Raw genomic sequence first — 24439 nt, 5'->3', positions numbered from 1 at the left:
CGTATCTGGGAGTCCTTTTGTTTGCTCATTTGAGTTTTTGTTTGTTTGTTTGTTTGTTTTCAGGTGTTTCTGTGCAAAGCGTCATTCATTAAATAGCAGCAATATTAACCAGAATCAAACACTTGAAAGAACTTGTCCTTTGACCAAACCTACTGGTTTTCCAAAATGTTGCACACATTTACTTTTCTAGGAAAACCACTGCAGAAAGTAATCAAAGATAATACGCTCTCTGTAGTAATTGTATTTTTGACCTAAAATTCTGTAAGATACTACTGAAAGCCTTCAGAAAGGAAAACATTCTTGATCAAGTACCGTCAGCTCTAGGTTAATTTCTGTAGAACTCAATTACATACTTACTGAACCCTGTCATTGATGCACCAGCATTTTTTTCTGTTACAGTGACCAGGCCATATATTAAAGCAATTAATAGCATCATAATACAAGGAATAGGCCACAGCGTTATTCCACAAAAAATGTGTATAACTTTGTGGCTGGTTCTTATGCCATTAAACATGTGGCCAGGTGTGCCCCTGTGGCTGGGAGCCCTGTCAACTGATGAGGTTCCCAGCTGTGTAAAGTTTGCTGCTTGCTGGTGCAGGAGCCTGTGATGATCATCCTGGGCTCCCCCTGCATCAACAATAAGGCACAATGGGATCTAATGCACAATCCACAGTCATGGCAATCCTACAATGCCACATGTGCATGGTAGGAAGTGTGATTGTGGGACTGTGCATCAGATCCTGTTGTGCCTTATTGTTGGTGCAGGGGGAGCCCAGGATGATCATCACAGGCTCCTTCTGTACCAGCAAGTAGCAAACTCCATGCAGCTGGGAGTCCCATCAGTTGACAGGGCTCCCAGCCACAGGGGCACACCTGGCCACATGTTTAATGGCATAAGAACCAGCCACAAAGTTATCACACATTTTTTGTGGAATAACTTTGTGGCCTATTCCTTGTATTATGATGCTATTCATTGCTTTAACGTGTGGCCTGGTCACAACTTAAAGCACACTTCACTGGTTAATCTCTTATTAAGTATAATATATAGCAGTGGCCTTTGAGTTGCACATTTATAGGGCCCTTAGGTGGGTTTGTCCTGTAGAGGAGACCATATTGCTATGAGACAGCGCAGTAGGATTCAGACCTATATGATTTGTTAGGTATATTTTCTCTCTGCATTAGGTTTTTAACTGTGCATGTCTAATACTAGTCCAGTATTCTTTTTTTTTCTGTAGCAAAAGTAGTAGTAGCAGGTGGTGGTAAATGATATTTCAGATGATTTTTTTTTTCAAATTGTGGAAAAAATTGCCATGTGCATAATGCATACCTCTTCCAACAGCACAAAACCCAGCATAGTAGCTGTTTCTGTTCTGCTCCCTTTCAGAGTCTTTGCCAAGAACTGGAAGCAAAATTTTATGAAGGGACTTTCAACTGGGAAACGGTAAAGCAACATGACGCTGCAAGTCTTTTAAAACTCTTCATACGAGAGCTGCCTCAGCCACTGCTTACTGTGGAATATCTCAAAGCTTTCCAGGATGTTCAGTGTAAGCAGCATCGTTGTTTATCTCAGATCTAAGCTGGTGATACCAGAAACAGCACTCTTTTAAACACAGACAAATACTTCTTTGCTATACAGTTTGTTTTGCTGCTAAGAGTGAGTCTGAGGAATAAATGAAATAGCAATGAGATTTTTTTTTTTCCAGAAAAGATTGACTGTTGTTTTGCTGCTATACCAATGATACCCTTTTGGGGCTATCCATTTATTAGCTCCCATATGAAAGAAAATATACAGTGTCACTTCCTGTTTAGATTTTATAATACTGTTTAGTGTGATGAGGTGAGTTACAAAAAGAATGTCATTTTATGGCTTTCATAGTAAAGAAAAAGATGAATACAGGCAATGGTAGCAACACATGATAGCAATAAATTATCAGTCTGCTTAAAGAAACAGCAAGGAGGGGATAGGTCATCAGTAAATCAAACATGGCAAGATGGATGCCTTGGAGACAGAAAAAATTGTGTGATGGAGAATTGTGGTAAAATAGTCAAAGCTAAAGGTTACCAGGAGTTTCTTAAAGAGCTGCAAGTTTGCTCTGAGAATCTCTCAAGTTCTGTTGAGTGATACAGCAGCTGAAAAGCAACCAGTTACTTTAAAAAAAGAGCAGTTCAGTGAAAGTGTAGAGTTCAGATTTTGTGACGCTTTAGAAACCCATCAGGAGTGGTGCCTAAATTTTATGTTAACTCTTTTGACCATCACAGGAATAACTCTGACTCATTTCAGAGAGATCCCTGTCCTGATATCCATGACCAGAAAGACTGGGTACTTTTGGAGGAGCAAAGTCAGGAGACCTTGAAAGACAGATGGACAGAAATATGCAAACATTTGTGCCTACCATCTCTGAAACTAGCAGTCTTGAGAAAGTGATTCACATTCTAGGCTCTCGTAAAGAGCACAAGAAAAGGCTGAGTTGGGGAAGGGTTTCAGCCATCATTGCACACTCAAATTCTGTAGCTGTTGGGCAGTAAAACTTATGTTATTACTTTATACTTTTACATTATGGGGGGATCCCCAGAGATACGTTAAGCTGGCTGCCATCATCTTTTGGTGTTCCAACAGCTAGAGATAAAGGGGAGTAAGGAGGTTTTGTGTACACCCTTTATGCTGTACCAGTCTCGGGAGGGGATATGTAAGAGCTGACATAATGCGCTTTACCCTTCTACAATATGGTAGTCTGTCTTGTGCCAAGGGTGGTATTACAAACCAGAGATAACAGCCAGAGAATGTGGGCTTGTGTTTATTTACTTATGTTTATTTGAAATGAACCTGTCTGTTTTGCAGGGGAGAGGATGATAAGTGCAGATGTTACAATTCTCCTGAATGTCTCCAGCACATAAAAAAAAACATACTCAAAATTGCTATTAACCTAAGTATTGATTTAATGTGATTTGAATAACTGATTTCTAATCATGACCTAAATAAGCAAGCAAGAAACTTTTATTTTAAGTAGTCTTATTTTCCATTTACATTTTTTTTTTACTTATTTTCCTAAAAAGGGTTTGATAACCATTAAAATGTGTTATGAGAAAAAGATAGCTGGTACAATAAATATGCTTAGTTTTTGTTAAACAAAAGGATATATTTTATTTATGCAGTTATATACATTTATAATATTCTTATTCACCTTTTAATTTTTACACAATTATATTGGAGACTGCTAGAAATGATATCTCTTATTTACCAAATGATTATTTTTTATTTTCTTTGTCTCAAACTATATCTCCTTGGACACAAATTGGAGTTTGTATAAAATGGAAAATAACCCAGATTTGCAGAATTATTTTATTTACATGCTGGATACACAAGAACAAAAGCAAGTTTATTAATCCATGATTAGTCATTAACACCAAGTGATTTATTAAACAAAATGTTGTTTGTTGTGAGTGAACTGAATTGTTGTTGTTACCCATTTAATCCCAGAAGATTTTACAACAAATGGCTTTCATACCACATTATAATCCCCAAACTGAAAGGGAAAACAACAAGCTTTACTGCTTTTTTCAACTTCTAAATTAGTTTCTCAACTTGGAACAAATTGGCACTAGGAGGATTTAGGAGTTGCAACACTTGTTGTTATTGCACCTAACTTTTAAGTGGATGGCTACCTAGTTGCAGCTACTAAATCTGATACCTGAGAATGTGACCCACCAAAGCCAACCAGCTGATGTGAGATTAGCCAATAGGAAAAGCTGAGGAATGGTTGCATCTTAAACCTTGCTCCTCTTCAGAACATAAATGCATTTTTCTGGATTACAATGTTATGGACTTAACTCTCAGAATTCTACCACCTCCTGGGTTCAAGGTGATGTAAACCAGCCCTTTCTCACAAAATACATGTGGGATGGAAGAACAGGAGATTGGTTTCTAGTAACTTATCCAAGGCGTAGGAGCCCCGTGTTGACCACCAGCCTATTGGATATTCTGTGGCAAGTCTCTCAATCCCTGCTGTTTTACTTTGCATAGAACAATTAAATACTCATTGGTCTACATGTTGCTGGGCTTTAGTACTTCCTTTTGGAAGTCACATACTTCTGATGTGACGTGCTAATGTGCAGTAGAATTAATGTGCTTCTTGCAGCTCGTGTAGATGCACTCAGTAAATTACGAACGCATTAATGGATTTTCAGGGAGCTGGCCAGGGCAGAATAGAATTACACTTAGGCACCTAAGTCCATTTAGATACTTAATAGGATCTGGGGATCAGGCTTCGTGGGCAAGCTAGGCCTAGTTTGGGGATTCTGATAGGTTTAAGCACCTAGAAGCCCTGTAGGTGCCTTGGGAACTTAATTGGCAAAAAAGCCCGTGAAATCGCAAGTATTGGGGAAGTAATTTGTTAAGGCTCCCACCTTTGTTAAGGCTGTCTAGTCAGAGATGTGGGTTTTTCAGAAAAATTTGAATTGGAAAATTTTCCAATGCCGTAAATAGAGCTTGATCTGATGCAGCATGTTTATTTGATTTATATTTGGTAAACAACACTAAAAAAGTACCCCTGTGTTAAATTTATGTCCCAATAGTCACAAGTAGTTCAACTGAAATATTTGACAATAATATGTACTTCCCTTACATTGTTTGTTTAAATTTAAGAAAAAAAATGAAGGCATTGCAAATTTTTGGCATTAATTTTAGCATACCCAAGGAATTGTGCATAATATGCCATGCTTTGGTTTTGATTTGACCTACAGCTGGTTAGGTGAATTCATAATGTGATTTTGGGTTTGGATTACTGTGTGAGTGTGTTTACCCTCCTGTTTACACATCAGTAAAACATATATGTACTGTCTCACACACTTCCTAGGGATAATCACCTGAAAAACATTAATTACAACTTTGAAATTACCAAACTTGCCTAATATTGTATTGGTAGCCATTATTGTTACAAATGAATTTTATGAAACAATTAATTTTTAGAAGTGGAAAATTTCCCACAGAAAAATAAAGCACTGGAAAATGTTCTGCCCCACATCTCTGTGTGTAGTATCACACACACAGTTCAGTCATGTGTGTCATAGCTAGAAAGAACAGTTATGAAACCTGGGGCCCCCATACCTTTAGTAGAAACACCTGAGCATCTTTGGGTCAGGATTTACAGCTGATGAAGGCCTCACAAAACCAGACAGCTTGTATCCCCTTTTTCCAAAATAAATAAGTTGATCCAATGAAAGCTATTACCTCACCCCTTACAATTATGAGAAAAGCAAAATTTAAGTAGGTTTATATTTTTAAAAGGAAATCAATGTATGTCGATCCTAAAAAAATCAATTTTAAATAAAAATATAATTTCTAACTTTTTAACAATTTGATTTTTATCTACCATGCTGTTAACCTCATCATCATTGGTTCCTCACTGCAGCTGCTGTTGCTTATGAACATTGAGTAGAAATCCATAATGTTAACACACACCTGCTACATGATATACAGTCTACTTACGTATACAGGGAAGATCATGTAGCAGTTAATGTAATTTCAGTCAGTGATATATATTCAGACATCTTCATGCTAGCCAAAGCAAGAAGGAATGATATTCTCTCCTCTTGCATATTGTTGCATGTCAAAATAAAGAATTGTAAAGAGTCAAAGATACTGCCAAAGTGGTGCCGAACCATACAGCAACTAACTGAGTCATCTGGGACCTAAGCATCAGAAAAGAAGGATCTGCCAATTCCTTGTCAAACAGTGAGAACTGATCTTTTACACACTTGGTGTTTTACAGGAATACTTCATTTAATTATGCTTTTTTAGGGGGAAAAATAAAACTTTTAAAGAACTGAAATTTATGTGCTTCATTGGCAGATCTTCCCACCAGGAAGCAACAGCTGCAAGCTCTGAATCTTTTGGTACTCCTCCTACCTGAGGCAAACCGAGACATGCTGAAGGTTAGACTTCTTAATCTTTTTCTTTAAAGCATGCACTAGGAAATGTTGCTCAGTTCTAAAGGGCCCGTTGGGAAAAGTTCCATCATTTTTGAGCATTTTAGTAGTATGGACTATTATGATTCCTCTCTCTTTTTTTTCCATTTAAAAGAAATCATCCATCTAGATGCAGTATGTCAGTGTGAGTTAGGAACCTTTGAAAATTCTAGTCTGCACCCCAAATATTATCTTTGTTGGTTTACATAGAAAAGCAATATCAAGTAGCATGGTCAAGCTAAATTTTCAACTGGGTGGGACTTATTTAATGGCTGTCCCTCTCTTTATCTGTGATACCTAAGGCTTGCCTATACTTCTGTGATGATCCTAAGACTGCCCCCAAGAAATATGCTGTGCCTACATATTCACTTACACTTTGCGCATACCTCACACTGAAAAAATGCTGTGTGGTTTTGATTGGGGTCTGGTGTGTCCAAATCCACTCCCAGGAGCACTCCCCTGAGACGGAGATCATGACAGTTACAATCTGTTTTTCTGCAAGCAATACATGTGGATTGGGTGGAGCTTGTTTTTGCCAGTGCCTTAGGATTACCATAGATGAGGTGTAGATATGCCATTCCTTTCTCCAGAAACTAGGATTTAATAATTCCCCTTTATAGCTACAGCAGCTTTGCTCAAAACCTCCCAAATAACTTCATAGTTTAGATCTGTCCTTTGGTAATATTGCTGCTTTTATGTTTTGCTATTGATCACTACTGAAATTGCTCCAGACAAAGAGGGCTAAAGGACATTTGATGGGTGAAGAGTTGCCTGGAACTGTTTCCCCAGTCCAAATGGACAAAGAACCCATTTGGCCCTAATTACTTAAACACATTTCTTTTTGATTTATTTATCCTTTGAAAATGTAAGGAAGGTCCTGGGCTGAGCTCCAACTGGCTGGAAGTATCTTTAATTGAATCATAGGCCACATCCAGATGAGCAGAGGTGTGTGCTTGCAGTATAGTAGTGGCACAAATTTGCACATGTGTTTTGTTGTAGGCCTCATTGTCCCGCTGTGGGCAAACTGGGCAAACTTTGGCTGAATCCAAATCTGAAGATTCGATGCTGATTCAGAGAATGAGAGATTTGTCCCTAGACACAATTTTTAATGTTTTTTCTACATACCCTGAGGTACCAGTGTGGCTCATGAACATTGAGATGCTGGGGTGGATGAAGCATCCCACAGGAGCTCTGGTGGGGTCCCCCGCATCCCCCGGCTCGGCAATCGGCCATGGGGGGAGACCCCAGGTCCCCCCCGAGACCCAGGAGGCAACAGGCACCGAGCTGGGTGGAGTGTGACGCTTCGGTCACTCATTCAGTTCGGCGGAGATTCGGCCCAATTCAGCAGCCAAATCTCCAAATCCGAATCAAATCAGGAAACCCTTTAATCTCTCTAGTTCACTTCTGGGTCCTACACAGTGTGCATGGGGCACCTCCTGTACTCCTGTAGGACACTCCATCTGCCCCACCATCTCAACATTCACAAACCGCCTGATACCCTGAGGTACGTAGAAAAAATATTTAAAGCTGTGTATATGTCCGAATCATCAACTCTCTCTGAATCAACTGGGTGAGATTAAAAGGTCTTCTGATTCGATTTTGGATTTGGAGATTCAGCTGCTGAATTGGGCCAGATCTCTGCCAAATTGAATCGTCGACTGAAGCTTCGCACAGCCCTAGTAGCCAACACCCAGTGCCTCTGGGAGAGGCTTAAAAACACCCTGTCGTATGTAGCAGAGAAGTGGGTGGAGGGGCAGGGGCAACCAGCAAAGCCCAGAAACATGGGAAATACCCACAGTAGAACATAGGCATAGCTGTGCCTAGATCACCCCAACCAGTAGCTGTTCAACCTCTGCCTGGATACCTCCAGTGATGGAGAGTCCACAACTTCCTGAAGTGGTCTATTCCACTGCCTTACCATTCTCAGAGTGAAGAAGTTTTTCCAGATATCCAACTGAAAATTACTTTGCTGCAACTTCAAGTCATTGATCCATGTTTTCCTTTTTACAACAAGAAAGAAAAGGTCCTTTCCCTCTGCTTTATGGCAGTCCTTAAAGTTTTTGAAGACTGCTCTCATGTTACCTCTTAAGTGCGTTTTCTGCAAGCTGAACATGCCTAACTCCTTCAACTTCTCCACATATGGCTTGCTTTCCAAGCCCTTTATCATCTTTGTCACCCCGCTCCAGACCCTCTCTAACTTTTCCACATCCCTTTTAAAATGTGGAGTACAGAACTACGCACAGTAACATCTTCACTTATGCTGCACATCGTGCACAAATCACTGCTCTCGTCATCAGCAGTTGGCATGACTGAACTAAACGGAGAAGGAATTCCCAGCTTGATGTGATTGTATCTACCTCTTTAGGGAAAGGTCAGTGGTAATGTTTTCAAAATGACCTGTGTAACTCTCAAGCTACATAAGAACTATGAACATTTTTACCATGTCTTTTGGAAGTATTATATAGCTTTCAAAGTTACCTAGATTTTCTTGAAAATTTTACTCCCCAAATAAAATGGAATAATTTACTTTATATATATTTAAGCTTAGGGTCATGGTTGACTTCACCAGTAGTGGTATAAAAAAGGTCAGATTGCTGCTATGTGAATTAATGTGTCTGCACTTTCCATCATTGTTTGTTTGGTTTTTTTTAAGTCTATATTTTAACAACAGCATAAAAAAACATTTTTAGTGACTATGTAACTTGATGCTTTACCGTGTATTACTTTTCCACGTGCAGAATTAGACTTCAAGTGCTACTCTCATTTCAGGTACTACTTGAATTCCTCCAAAGGATAATTGATTATCGAGACAAAAATAAAATGACACTAAACAACATTGCAATGGTGATGGCCCCAAACCTTTTCACATTTCATGGGTTTGGCTCAAAGAGTATTGAACAAAATGAGTTTGTTATGGCTGCTGGAACAGCAAATGTCATGCGCTTTATGATCAAATACCAAAAACTTCTTTGGACAGTAAGTATGTTTTTAAGATATAGATTAACTTTTCCTCTATGCCTTACAAAATCACACTCAAGGTGTCATTGCTTTCAAAGAGCAAAGAAGTGTCTGCACTGCTTTCCATGAAGTATGGGTGAGTGAGCTGTGGGGGTGGGGGGGGAGGGTTGAAACACAGTCTCTCAGTGGAATCAAACCAGTGTAAAATCATTGTAGAAAAGAGGGAAATTAGCCCCTTTGGAGCCCAAACAGAATGCTGTCTGTAGAATGCGTGACCTCAAAGATCAGTCACTGTGGAATATTTATGAATATATTGTATAAAGATCCATTTTAATGAGTAATTTAGTTTTTTCAGCTTAACTTCCTGTTTTGCAAGAAACATTATTTCAGTCCTTTCCTGCTGGGTTGGATTTTGTGCTTTGAGGGGGAAAAAGCTGTGTCATGATGGTGTAAGAAAACCCTGCATGTGGAATATAGGTCAAACCTGTGAAATATTGACCCCCAGGAGCCTTCAAACCAGTCTCTACCATTCTCACAAGTATAGAAATGTTGCTGTTTCTGTAGTATAGGCTCATTGATTAATACATGTTTCTGAATACAGGAAGTAGACAAACTATGTAAAACCTCAGTTTTCTCCTTGTTCACAGTAAAAGCTTATTTCTTGAATATCGCATTTATTTCAGAGGCAGTAGATCCCATATATAGAATCTTGCTCTTTGACTATTTGAATTTTTATTATTGGAAATAAATGATGACTTTTGCTAATTCCATTGAACAAGCTGTCATTTAAAATGTTTTAGAAAGTGCTTACTTCCAGAAAGGTATATAAAGGGTAATACTTGTGGTAATATTCTTTCAGATACCTAAATTCATTGTCAACCAAGTGAGAAAGCAAAATGCAGAAAGCCAGAGAAAAGAGAGAAAGGACAAAGCTATGAAGAAACTATTGAAAAAGATGGCTTATGACCGGGAAAAGCATGAGAAACAAGACAAGAACTCTAATGATGTAAGGAAATATGTATTCAACAAATCGCCATTATTAAGCCAAATTGTAACATAATTAAATGAGATGAGATTTTAACTTACTTGACCAAGAGTTTCCAAAAGTAATTAGTGATTTTGGGCTTCACAATTTGTTTCTAACTAGACGGATGTTAAAAAGGCCTGACTTTTAGAAGATGCTGCATTTGTTCTGTGAAAAATCAGATTGCCTTAAGGTTTTGACCATTTTACACACCCAAATTAGGAACATAAGGAAGGGCTAGATTCCCAAGGGGTCTTAGATGCTAATGTTTAGGCACTCAGCCATCTATTGGAATTCACAACAGCCCAAATTAGATGACTAGGTGCATATACAATGCAAAATTGAAACTTTTCCATTTTTTCATGGAATACTTGAATAAACATTGAGCCGGAGAGAGAATGACTTTGAAGCCTATTCCTTAAGAGGGCATTCGCAAAGGGTAAGGGATGTCTTGTTTCCAAAACCTGTTCCAGTGACTATTTAAACGTAGGCTACTAAAATCTAGTGAATGGAAACGATATCCTTAAGAAAAATCTAAGCAAGAAACAAAGAAAAAATAGTAAAACTTTGTTGTTTTGAGGACAGTGCTTCACAACTTATATTTTAAAGTCTGGTAGATAAGGTCTTGGAAGTATTGTTTTTGGGGAAAGGATCTGGATCTCTGTGGATCTGGCCCAGGTGAGATAGACACCACAACTGGTACAGATGGATATCAGCATATCAGTTCTTCATAAATACTTTCTGAATTTAAATTTTTCATGGTACTCTGGAGATCATTTGGAGTATTTTTTTTTTCTTTCCACATTGGACCTGCTTACTGGATTGTCCCTTTTCACAAGGAGTCTCTAACCAAAACTTGACTGTTACATAGGGATTTCCAATTTATTCAAATCCCTTTTTTTGGTTTATTTGCTTATAAAATATAAGTTAATAAATATAATGTATCAGAAACAGAGCCTGTGAAGGTAATACATATTTTAGATACATACACCTAACGCCAGACATGTTTCCCTTATGCCCTAATGAATACAAATCAGACTTGGATGTGAATGAAAAGAAGCTGAAGTCAGGTTCCAGATTCTGGTAAACTAGAGACACCTTGTGGACAGCCATAGCATTGCACTCCACTGTTATCCAATTTGTTGCGTGAGAAGCAAAGGGGTTTTGACAAAATAGTTGGAAGAGATATTAGACAAGATTTTGGTCACAAAAAAACCTGAATGACAAAACGGCACTTTGTGCCGAAAAGCTTGTCTAGCATCTTTTAGTTGGTCATATTTTAGTACCATTCCAGCCCTACTGATCTGTCATTTACAGATGTGGGTTTGCTTTAATACATGAAGCTTACAATTTTGTAATTAAAGCAAGTTTGTTCAGCCATTAGACCTATAACTAGAAGGTTTGGCACATGTGCATGCAGTGTGGTCTACCTGTTTCCCTGTTTTGTTTCTGCAAATTACAGGATTAACAAAATGCCTAAGTTCTCATTTTCTTGCAGCACTTTATGATGTTGGTTTCTTGTATAATTTCAGTTCTCTTATTCCATACAAGAATGGGACAGGCCAGTTACCTAAAGCGATGCTAAAATGTTCCTTAATGTACCGTTCCATTCTTTTGAATAAATGCCCAACTCTGAGGTTTATTGAAAAGTGCCTGGCATAAGGCAGAAGTGTGTGTGTGTGTGTGTGTGTGTTTGTGTATTCAGGAACACAAATCCTAATATGTGGAATTTATAGGTTTTTCAAGGCCAGGAAAGAATGGAAATATGCATGTATTATTTTAAGGTAAGCTAAATAACCAAAGTGTCTGTTTTGTCACAGAATTGAAACATTGACTGTGCATGTTCTAGTTAGCTATGATTTAGATATAACTAGTTGATTTCTAATAGCTGCATATTAAAAATTGTTTTCTCAGTTATCCCAAAAGTACCTTACTGCAGAAAGGCCAGAATGTGACCTTCTTGACTTGACTGCTAAGATAGAAGATGGCTGTTTTTAGGGAAAACAACAGGAAGACTTGGAAGTGGTATTTTGGTTGATGTATTTCTGCCACTAACTAAAAGTTTAGTCATTGCATGCATGCATACTCACAGGGAGTTTTCTATCTAAATTTAAAATGGAGTTAATCAAACTTTGACGCTATTGTTCTACGCCAATTTAAAAATGAGAAGGTTCTGTGAAGACAGTTCAGTAAATCTGATTTGGGATGGCAATTAAAAGAATGTTGCCATCATCTCTGCCCAGCATAAAAACAGCAGCAATAGAGAGAGAAGTAGTTAAATCATATAATACTTTTTATTCCTTTTTTTTCTTTTTAACTGATATAATTCAGTTTGGTTGATCATCTAAAGTTTTTTTTGTTTTTTTTGTTTTTTTTAAGGTATGGGTCATTAAAGAGGTAGGACTGATATCTCATGTAACAGATCCTGAGAAAAATGTAAATTTGCCAGTGCTATTTCTAGCAGGTGTTTAAGAGCTAGAAAGACTCTGTAGGGTTCCTGGAAAATCTAACTGCACCATTACCTATAAATCCTTGTTATGCATTTCCTGCTTTTTGGTGTTTGGAAAAATAGTACTCATAAAAGCATATTTTATTATATTTCCATCTTGCAATAGCTTCAGTGTAAATGGTTACCTTACATATGTCCCCACGTAATCAGAGAATATTTCTGAATTTTTTGCAGAAAACTGTTCATGGCATAGTTTACTATTTGTTGTTCATTTTGGTGCCATAATTTAAATTTAGATAACTGCACAGTTCTTAAGGGCCTGATTACCCTTTTTTACAGATATGAGTTAACAGAGATGCATCTGGAATTGTTCTTTAAAATACTGAAACAATGCACTGATTCCCAGCAAGTTGCATGTTTCATGGTCCGTATGTGGCTTTGTTTACAGTATTACACTTATAAATAAATAAATAAAGACCTATTTCTGCAGCATTTCATATACCATGCAGCTACTTAAAAATCAGTGTGTTTACACACGTTTCAGGTCATAATTACTGCCTGCACAGCAGTCTCTCTAAATATCAGTCACATCTTTTGATAATCCAACGCATACATGGGGATAGGATGAAATTCACTCTTCCATAAAACATCAGACCTATGTACCACTCAAGTTCCACCCTCAGAATAGGGGTTAAATTGAATTTCAGTGGTGGGCAGGCCTCCAGCAGGCCCTCAACACAGGCATACGTTGACATCTTTTTGTGTTGTTTGCTTTCCAAACTATCTTCCCTTACAGCGTTTTGGAACGTGTCTGCAGGCCAGATTAAACCTCTTTTTCATAATTCCAGTAATGTAGAACAAACATTAATCTGTTTCAGTTTGGTGGATGTGGCATCCCCCAACATTGAGAAATCCTCAGCTTTTACATCACCTGAGACCTTCACCTTCCATCCTGGGTAGTAGCCAGTTTGATGTGGGGGGAAATATGTTAGAGGTAGAACAGAGCTATCCAGAGCTGTGGAATGGTACAGTGTTAGGTAGAGCACACCATTCCTCCACATATAGCCCCAAAGATGGAGCCAACAAAAGGGCTGGATACACAAGGGGAATGCAGGGGTCTAAGTGTCTTTTATAGGTGTCTAAGGTTAACATTTGGGCATTAGTGTCATTCATAGTCTCTCCACCTAACCTTGTCAGCACTTAGATTTCTGCTGTTGGTCACGGGCACACCAAACGGTTGTAAAGTGCTCAGTGTCCAGCTTGCACTTAAGCACCCTGCAGGATGATAACACCTGTGTTTGCTTATCTGCCTTCTTGCAGAGCTGGACTAATGAGACATGGTCTGAGCACATCTAATCGACCCACAAAACACACCAGGAGGAGGAAGTGGTGATGGTGCCAGTCACATTGCCCCCCCACCCCAACCATTTTATCTAATGGATCTGGGAGACCCATATTCCTTCTTCCTGAAGGAATTTCAACCTGTGTCCCCAGCAGTAAGCTATTACAGTCATACCCGTGCCCTCTTCTTTCTGTCCCCACCAAAATATTTAAGTGTTGCATGAACAATGAAACAGCTCCAACAGGATGTTGAGACCACCTTATCCTGGAATATTTAGTAGCCAGGTGGCTAGAACACACTTGTATGAGATAAGTGCTCAAGTCCTTTTGGACAGAGAAGGGATTTGACTGGATCACCCATATTCCTATTATTTGCATTACCCATGGGGTTACTGGGTGCAAACAGCACACTACTATTACTGTCACTGTCTTAAGAGACATGATACCTCCCCAGCTTTTAAAGGGGAGTAAATGATTTCCTACTGAATAGCTTAGGTGTTTCCAGTTTCTTAAGCACCTAACTATATCCCGGAACAGTTCAGGGTAGCTGAAGTGGTGGAAATGGATGCTGTGAATTGCAGTAGGTAGCAGGGTGTTTAATTCCCCTTGTGGCTTTAGTTCTAGGTAGCTTAAAGCTGCTTTTGCTGCTTTTTCTTCCCATCAGTTACTCTGGGGTAGCTCCAGATCTGCTCTCTGTAGTTAATATGCCCTGAATAAATATGTAGTTGAACACAAACTACTCCTAGAAATTAAGGCGTTAAAGGCAATATATAGCCATTTGATAGGCTGCATTTCTCTAGTTACAAAATACATTCTCCATTTGACCTGCAACCTTGATTTCACATTATGGGAATTCCAAAGGTGTTTGCTCCTCTGCTTGTATAATTAGCCAAGCCATTTTCATGTGCATCAATCACATGGCTGATGAGCAGAAAAATAGTAATAATTTTTATCTAACAGAATACTGGAGTAAGTCCAGTGAAATGGTGTAAAACTGAATACTAAAATGAAGCCCGATTTTACATTTTCCATGCAGAACATGACAGAAGACCAATTAGGGACATGCATAAATAGTCTTTTCACCCTTAAAAGATTACTCCCTTGCTAACAGGAAATATGCTCATAATAGTTTTGAAAGGCAGGCAAATGATGTTAAAAGGTAACTTTTTGTATAAATATTAACAGATGATTCTGGTTATGATTGCCAATAGCAGTCTTTTGCAGATTCTTAATTAGACGATTATAAAGTCTTTTGACATGAATAGGTGTCAAGTCCTGCAGTTATATTCTGAGCATTGTAAAGTGTTTGAAGAAACTGAAGGTAGCTGGGGTATGCTGTAAACTATGGCAACTCTCAATCCCCTGGTTTAAGCCCAGATTTATTTTTCAGAGCTTAGTTCCTTGATGGAATTAACCACTTAATAGCACTTATACTCACCAAACTATGTATCTGAGACTGATTCCTTTCATACGCAGTGTAACTTCATTCATAGTCTTGCTTTAGATTCATATCTGTGAAAGGGAACTTTTCTAGGATGAAAATTGTAAATTTAAATGCCTCTGATATTGCTCACTAATAACGAAATAAAAATATTTCTGCTTCATAAGCACAGTAAATGTGTGTGTGTGTGTGGGGGGGTGGGGAATGAACCATGAAGTAATGAGTTACTTCAGAAGCAACTTTTATTTCTTCTAGTATTTTGACACTGTACTTGCTATGAAAATGAGCACATCTGAGACCAGGCATAAGATAGTGTAACATAGATAGAAAAATTATCTTATGTAGCCTAAAAAAATAAATCAGGACCATATTTATAAGTAAACCATGTCTTTTGTAAATTTCAAATGTAAGTTGAACAGAAAATACAGTCTATTAGATATTTCCTTCTGATAACTAATATAAGATTGATATTTAGCACTGTGGCATTTTGGGATATATTCCGAATATATTCTAGAAAACAGGAAACAGAGGGTAAAAATTGCACAGACAAGTAGGAGGCAAAGGGAAAGAAAAATAGTTGAGCAAGCTGAACTGACCCATGAATACTTCGAATGTTTTTTGTTTTTGCGGGTGGGGGCGGTGGCGTTTCATTTTGTTTTTGAATGAAATTCAGGTTAAAGGAAAGTGGACATTTTTGCCTGGCTTTCTGGTGTACAGCAGCTTCTTTGTGAATCGGAGTCATATATTACTACATCAAACACACATGCTTCATAACATGCTGAAATTGAGTCTTATTATAGTAATAATCATTATTGTTCTTCTTAACGTCTTTGGAAAATAATTAAACATTACTGTTCTTCTGTGACAAAGTTCTCTATAGCCATTAGAAAGAGATTTGAGGGTCTGATGCAATTTAGTAAATTACTGTACAATTAACATTTTTCTGCAGTGAAGTAAAGTAGACAGTAGTTAAGCATACTTACAGAACGTTCTGTGAAGTTACTTATTCCATACAGCATCTTGAGAAACTCATCGAAGCCAGCTGCTAGCAGTTTTGTTCCAATATTGTTTTTGTTTTTCAGGCTGATGTTCCTCAGGGAGTGATACGGGTGCAAGCGCCTCATCTTTCAAAAGTTTCCATGGCAATACAGCTGACAGAAGAACTAAAAGCCAGTGATATAGTAGCCAGGTTTCTCAGCCAGAAAAGGTAGAGACCCTTTTTTGTTTGTCTAGCATTTCCAGATAAGTGGCTTTTTGTATTGCATAACAAGAAGAATTTTTTAAACTAGTTTGACTGTTAAGGTGAGTACTCTGACCTCTTGAGTTAAATTTAGCCTATTGAAATAAATGTTTGATGAATTAACTACTTTTTTATGTTTAGTTTGTCCCAAGAAATGCTTCTTACGCTCCTTATCATGAACCCTGGCATCTTAAAACGTTCAGGAGTATGCCAAATGCGGTGTGTGGTTAAAGAATTAATTGCTGTTTAGTCAGCTGGGTTACGAACTGCATTCACGGACCCAGAAAGTTTTTATATCTTCCCATGGGAAATTTAGTAGTGAGCTCTAAGACAAAAAGCCTAAGAACTTAAGAAATAGGGGGAAAAAAAGAAGATAACATTTTAGGAAAATACATTAGCTATAAAAATATACAGATATGCAAATATGTTAATATGAGAGAAACACACATGCATACATCTAAAGAAATAACTGTATTTGGGGCTGATACCAGTCTCATTGAAATCAAAGGAAAAAACTATTACCTTAGTTGGCCTTTGGATCAGTTCCTTTAAGTGTGTGTGTGTGTGTGTGCACGTGCGTGAATTGGAAGAAGGAGTGTTAGGGAAAGAGAGAAAAATGATCTATTGCAGTTTCTATATCAGTTATGTAATTATTTGTGATAGTACAACAGTGTGATTTTACTGGATAAGATGATGAACTCCTTCATAAAAAAACAGGTTTTCAAGGCAATAAGTTCCTGTTGAACTGCAGCAATCTAGTCACAATCATGGGAAGATTTTTTTCTCACCTCTAGTTCTGCAGAAAAAATGGTTTGCACATCTTTTAGGTGGAAAGAAAAAAAAAAGATTAAAATTGTGGCTTCCTGAACACACTTGTAAAGCTATAGCAGTAATAGGAAGTATACAGTAGAAGTACCTTGTTTTGCAACAACGGTTAAAAAAAAATGTCAGTATGGAGCCTGATACCATTAAATCAGGCAAATATGAGCGTCCACTAAAGGGATTATTTTTATTCTTTTCTAACAATCTCAGTTTCTTTTAATCCAATTCACATTTCTTCCATATACTTCATTATGCACAATTATTCATTTGCTTCATTATACAGATACAGTATTATTGTTCACTTCTGTGTGTTACTAAAGCCCCCTCTACATGTTATAGGTATCACACAATTAGCTGGTTAATTGTTCAGTTACCTTGAGACCAGCTACATGTGCAAAGTACCTATCACACCATAAGAAGCTGCAACCAGCTGTAAAGGTAGATCTCGAAAATGTGTACTAATTTTATAACTGGTTGCTATTGAGCTTTAATTTGCACTTTTTAACAGGGTCTTCCTTTGGCTGGAGGCCTGTCAGCTGTGGGTTCCCAGCCGGAGGGGTGGCCTCTGCCCAGCCAGGACTGAGGGGATTCTCAGCCCCAGCAGATACCGATCTGGGTCCCGACAGCACCCTGCAGAAGCTGGCTCCCTGGAGCTTGTTTCCTGGTGCTGGGGGACACCTGGGTCCTGGCAGTCATGGAGTATGACTACAATCTCCCAGCTCCTGGGGTGCAGGAAACACCCAGGCCTGGGAGACGGCATCTGTCATGGTCTCCCAACCCCAAGGGGTACAGGAAACCCTTGAGGCTGGAAGATTGTAGCAGCCACAGGGTGTGTGCGGCACTCCTGGAAGTGGGGCTGAGGGGCTTCCCAGTTGCGGGAGCTTGTTTCTTGCTGGTGCAGGTCAAGCCTGGTATTAGACTCTCCTGTATTGACAATAAGGCACAGTGGGATCTAATACACAATCTCACAGTCACACATCCTGCTAGCATAATTGTGTGGATCATGCATTAGATCCCATTGTGCCTTTTCCTGCACATGTAGAAGGGACGTAAATAGGGCAATTTTGGTATATTGTCAGTTTTGTTAACTAGCATAGTATCTCATTTAAGTGATCTGATTGCATGCTGTTTTGGCAGCACAGGTAATCATTTTGTTTTGTTCATAACAGTGGAGTTGTCTCATCTCTCCAGAAGGAGGAGGTTTTCCTGTATGAAATTGGAGGAAATATCGGTAAGATCGTTTCTCAAAATCTTCTCTTACTGAAGTGAGATTCTTTGAGCCTAATTTTGCTGCTGTTTGCACACACGCAACCCCTATTTGTTGCGTGTTGTAAATGGGTTAAGAATTGATAATGGGGTTGACTCATTCACATTGGATGCATCTACATGTTCATTAATGCACCATAGTTACTGCACACTAGGTTTAGTACTTGGTTAACCAAGCACTAAATCAATGCACACTAATGTACACTACTGTACAGTAGCACTGGCACATAGGTTTTTAGTGATGCTTACTGCGCAGTAGCTTAATGCTACTGCACAGTAGTGTATTAGCACACTACTTTGCAGTGTTATTAGGTAGTTAGCATCTCATATAGATGCGCCCACTGTGTTCATCAGAAGGTCTCAGGATCTCTGGTCACAGAAGCTGCTTATAGACACAACCTTCCCCCCCTCACCCAAAACGGTGCTTTACTTTAAACTCAGTGCACCCCTGTGCTTTTTTGGTGCTATTATCTAATACCCAATTAAATCAGCTTTAGATAAAAGCACCAAAAAGCCTTGCTGAAGCACATGATCTATGCAGACACTGCAGAACCTGGGTGAACTAACCCGCTGCTTCTTCTGGTAAAGTGTCTTGTTTTGTTTTTTTCACAATTGTCAGCAGCCGTAATGCTCCCAGAAAGCTAGCAGGTGCAACTTAAAAAGTGACTGATCAAGAGGTAGCTGAAACTAGAGTATTGACATCCAGAAGACTTGCTTATTTGGCACATTTTTAACACATCTGGAGTCTTGTCTAGAAAGCTGGTGCCCCCACTGAAGAATGCAGAGCTAATGGTTTCAGGTGCAGGTGTGCACATTATACCACAGCACTCTGTCACAGATATATTGGGCCCAGAATCTTTAGGGAGATACCTAACTGTTCATGGAGATCTGCCAAGTTATATTTCTTTATTTGCATTTATTTCAAAGGGCCTGTTTCCATTATATGATAGTTTTACATAAAAGGCATCCCCCAGACAGGCACTCCCCATCCACTCCTCTGTTTTCAAGACTGCCTGCTTGAAGAATCAGAATCTGTTTCCTTCCTGCCACATCAATTAGGAAACTGAATCCTTGAAGGGGTGAGTTTTGCAGCACATCCTTCCATATGTAGCAGAGGCAAATTTCATGTCCTTTGAATAGACTGTTCTGTCCCAGCCCGTATAAGCTGTACCATGGTTTCTGAGCTGGTAACTGAAGTTCCACTGGGAGGTAGACATTGAAATACACCCCCACCTGGGCCACGTTGAGATTAATAGATCGGGACCACTGCCCCTAGAATTGGACCCAGAAGTGGGCAGGCAGCCAAAGCAGAGTTCAGTTCATCACCAGGTAGGCTGCTGAAAGCTCTAACACTTTCATACTAGGCATTAGATGTATTTTATAACAAAAATCTAACCCGAAAGTGAAAAAATGGGTTTCCTCTGGCAGAAAAAGTTTCTGCAAACTCCTTTCCAGCCAGTGCCATAGCAAGGAGGTTGGGGAGCAAGCAGGGCAACCACCCCAGGCACCGAAGGGAAGGGGCACCAATAGGCACTGACCATGGCAGGGTGCGGGACAGAGCTGCGAGCGGCTTTGTAGGGATGGGGGAAGGGTAGCTCCCGCCGCTGTGTGCACTCCCAGGCAAGCATGGGGGGGCATGTGCACCCCAGATCTTTGTGCAGGGCAAGGATGGGCTGCAGGCTTTGCCCTGGATGCCAGATATCATTGCTCTGGCACTATTTCCAGGCATAAATGAGGAAAGGGGGTTTTGAACACTGCTGCTATGCAGCTATGCAAAGGTTCAGCCACAGAGATGAGTCCAGATCTTTATCAGTTGGGGAATAGGAGCCTTTAAATGAAGGCAGTTTTAGGGTTTGTGTTTGTCTGAAGTATTGTTTCTGTTTTGCCCTGGACAAGCCTTTTCAACCATGTTCCTAGTTAACTCTGTCACTTAGGCAACAGGGTGACCTCAGAAAAAAATCAAATATAGAAGTGATATCCTTGGCAAGTTGGTAACAAATATCTCATGTTCTCCCCCAGTGGAAGAGACAGAAGTTGTCAGATTCTTCCAGTTGCTTCTTTCTTAAAAATGATAAATATTATAAGCATGCTGAACAGTCACCCCTTCATAGAAATGGATGATTGAAAAGGACTCTGAGATCTAGTCCCGGGGTGGCCAACTTGCAGCACAGGTGCCACAAGCAACATAGACGGCTTGTGTGTGACATGTGGCAGATTGGGAGGAGTCAGGCAGCACAACAGCATATATGGTAGGAAGTAAAAAGTAGAAAGTAGAAAGCAAAGCAGCAAACCAAGCAGGGAGCACAGGGAAGGAATCAGGAAGCCGAGCAGTGCCACTTGGGGAGGGTGCAAAGCTAATTTGTGGCATAGCTGCCAAAAAGTTTCGCCTCCACTGATCTACCATATTTATCTGAATCCAAAACAACTATGAATTTAAGTTGACCCTCCAACAATAAGATTCAAGGCATGGAAAATGTGTAAGTTTGTTATAATTTTCCATGTATAGAACTCAATTATTGTAGGGTCATATTGAATACGTCCCCTTTCCCCTCACAGCTACAGCTGGGGAAACAGTGGCAGTCAGCAGCCTGACTGTGTCTATTCTCTGCCTCCTGCCCAACACCTGTCCCTCTTACTGCCCCATACCCCCATGTGTGTCTGACACCTGGTCCCCTGTGGTGCCTGCTGCAGTGCCACCAGGTCTGCCTGTGCCTTCCTCTTAACCCCACCCTGCAGCCTCTGCCCCCCAGTGCTTACCACCAGTTACGGCTCTAGACCCCTTCTAGCCTAGGGCACATACAGCCCTGGGCACAGAGCACAGAGTAGTGCTGGCTCTGGCCCAGGTGTGCTTCAGTTTTTTCTCTAATCTAGCATTGTAAGGAGAGTTGCTACATTTTTCATTGAGTGTGGGGTGCCAGATAAACCAAGACCCACACTTATTCATGTTAAAGGTGCGCCTATATTCTCAATGCCAGTTTAAAGAAGACTGTCTTGTCAGTTCTATACAGCTGTTTTTCCTCTTTTTTTTGGATGAGGCACATTTTGGTTAATCTAGAGCAATATCATTTTTAAAAACAAGGGCCTAGTGTTGTGTTATATGCCAGGTAAATAATGCTAATGCAGTGTGTGAGTACATGAGTATATTGTAGCTTTGTGGGTACATGCCTATAATAGTAATATGTCGTGTCGGTATTCTGTAATATGGTGTAGCTTTCAATGAGTGTTTAAGAGAGAAAACATGCCTCTGTTGAATGTGAAGATGTGGCAAGCTTAAGATTTTCTCTGAAACTCTGTTAAGGAATATGGTGGTATACCAGAAACCTCTTCCCTTTTATTGTAAACTTTTGCAATAATTGTAATTTTATCAACTCCCTATACAGTGGAGGCGCATCATACGCGCATTTAACTTATGCGAATTCATCGTACACGTATGCCCTGAAGTGCCGATTGTTTGGATTCAGCCTGCAGCTGCCCCCCCCACAGCGTTGTGCACGGGGCCAGGCAGCTACACTGGGAGCAGCCCTGCTGGGAAGCTGTGCACGCTGGCCGGGCGGGAGTTTGGTGCAGGCTGCCCTGGGTGGGAAGGAGGGACTGTACCACTGGATGGGGGAGGGAGCGGACTGTACCACTGGGCAAGCCCAAGGGTAATTTTGACTATACGCAATTTTCACCTTAAGCACTGCCTTTAGAACCTAACCCCCGTGTAAGACACGACTCCACTGTATTTCCTAATTCTAATTCCTGCATCAAATATTGTAGGTTGAGTAAGAAAAGCTCTCTGACCTTAACCTGCTGGCCAGGCTAACAGCTTGAATCTTTTAATACGTGTTCTGTGTCCTCTTTCTTCTGCTCTTGATTCTTTGTGACACAGCAGACTCACATTGAGCCAGCACAAAGGGAATAATTATCAACACACTAAAGAATATAGTAACATGAGCAGTATTTGTTTTGATTTTTGGTTGTTGCTATTGATTTTGTCCCACTTTACATAAAAAAGTAAGTAGGGAGGGTGACGTCTTCAAAGATTCTGTCTGCAGTGGACTTGTCCAAAGCCCACAGCCCAATAGGACAGAGTAGGAGTTTCATTATAAATGCTGTTGTGGACCATGCCAAGGCTGGAGCTAGGGTTGGGCACTGCAACCACTAGAGCAAGAAGGTGGGGGAGCAAGCAGGGCAACCACCCCAGGCACTGAAGCAAAGGGCACCAATAGGCACTGCCCAGCCATGGCAGGGTGCAGGACAGAGCTGCGAGTGGCTCAGGGTAGAGGTGCAGGGAAGGGGGAAGGGTAGCTCCTGCCACTGTCTGCACTCCCAGGCAAGCATGGGGGGCATGTGCACCCCGGATCTTTGTGCAGGTCAATGATGGGCTGCAGGCTTTGCCCTGGGCCCTCAACCCTGAGCCCTCAACCTTCCCTTGCAGGCAGTGTGGAGGAGGAGGCTGCCTGATTCAAATGCAGAAGGGACAAAAGGTGGAGATGAGTAGGGTAATGGTGAACAGATTAGAACAAAGAGTTTGTGGGGAAAGCTGAAAGCTGCCATGGGAAAGAGGGAGCCTGGGAAATTGTAACCAGGAACTTGGATTTAGAAGTGCCCTTGCTTTTACTAACCTGTCTTGCTGCCTCTCTAACCTTTGGAATCTTGCTGTGTGTATTAACACCTCTTTTATTATGGCTCATGCAGTTACTAGACAGAGTAAACTAAAATAAAACACTAAGAAAAATAAAAAATGCACTTCTTCTCTCCAAGACTGTCCTATCTCAGTCCAGTAGTATGTGTTACAGTGGAAACAGATGTCACCTGGTATCTCATTTATGCCACCATAAAATGTTTATGGCAGCCCAAATGCTGAGCAAATAGATGTTGATACCCATGTTGCGCTACGTGAAAGGAAAATTAGTGGCACGACAACAGGTGGTCATAGACTCTGCTGTTTAATTGTGGTGGATGTCTGTTACCTCTGTGGTGCTCTCCCTGCTCAGCCAGACCTGTGCTGCAGGTCAGACAGGCACTCCCACACCACAAGCACAGCATCCCCTTCCATGTGTAGTGTGCCTCTGTAGCACCCCTGCAGCACAGGTAGTCCAGCTTCCCCACTCCAGGGCAGGAGCAACTGCATGAGGGTATGGTGGCCAGTGAGAGCTCATGGGCCACTTGCTAATCATTTGGGGGCCGCCTGTTGGACAGCCTTGTTCTAACTGAACAATAAACAAGGTAATTAGAAACAACCTCACCAGCTAGAGCCCCCAAGTTAACCAAAGAAGAAAAGAATTATTCCTGACTTTAGCCTTCTTTTTGCCCTTTGGGAAGTACCTTGATGGTGAACACAATGCTAAAACCTAAATAGAATGGAAAAGCTTAATCAGCTTTGAAAGTCAATTCACTTTCTTCACATTCATTTAATCACACATCTCTCTTTACCAGGAGAACGCTGCCTTGATGATGACACATACATGAAGGACCTTTACCAACTGAACCCAAATGCTGAGTGGGTTATAAAGCCTAAGAATATTTAAGCTCATAAGGAACTACAGAAGACCAACCTGTGGACTGACTTCATAATACCACGGGTATTTCAAAAGGAAAGTGCTTCCTTTTAGCATTAAAATGCATTGAACTGTTAAAGGGATGTTGTTAAGCCTGTGCAAAAAAAAGACCTACAATGGTTACCAATAAATGTATGCATTTACTCAGAGTCACCACAAAGTGATATCCAAGATATTATACATTCCTCCACCCATACTTAGAATAAGAAGTGACTGTCTGGTAACTAAAATTAAAATGTCAACTTTTTAATGGCACCCATTGTATCTTGAGGATAATCCCGTTTGGTAGGTTTCACTTTTGGTATAACTTCTGCGAATTTTATTTTTTCAAAAAGATGCATCATTTTATGATGCATTACAATCTGATGTAAAGGCCCACACTCATTTCAGC

The 24439-nt window shown here is 40.1% G+C and overlaps 1 protein-coding gene across 2 annotated transcripts in view; it reads left to right on the top strand.

The window, feature by feature from the left end:
* ARHGAP18 (Rho GTPase activating protein 18) overlaps positions 1 to 24208 on the top strand; it is a 109646-nt gene extending 85438 nt beyond the window's left edge. For both annotated transcript variants that reach the window (XM_019538021.1, XM_019538020.1), the window contains 7 exons: positions 1385 to 1544; positions 5849 to 5931; positions 8734 to 8940; positions 9782 to 9928; positions 16260 to 16384; positions 18409 to 18470; positions 23927 to 24208. In XM_019538021.1, the coding sequence (XP_019393566.1) occupies positions 1385 to 1544; positions 5849 to 5931; positions 8734 to 8940; positions 9782 to 9928; positions 16260 to 16384; positions 18409 to 18470; positions 23927 to 24018 (876 nt within the window). In that variant the 3' untranslated portion in view covers positions 24019 to 24208. The remainder of the gene's footprint in view (positions 1 to 1384; positions 1545 to 5848; positions 5932 to 8733; positions 8941 to 9781; positions 9929 to 16259; positions 16385 to 18408; positions 18471 to 23926) is intronic.
* Positions 24209 to 24439: the final 231 nt, after the last annotated feature.

The sequence above is a fragment of the Crocodylus porosus genome, unplaced genomic scaffold (genome assembly GCF_001723895.1).
Source record: "Crocodylus porosus isolate Cpor-Errol unplaced genomic scaffold, CroPor_comp1, whole genome shotgun sequence".
Classification (NCBI taxonomy): Eukaryota; Metazoa; Chordata; order Crocodylia; family Crocodylidae; genus Crocodylus; species Crocodylus porosus.
This window is presented reverse-complemented; position numbering and strand designations above follow the sequence as displayed.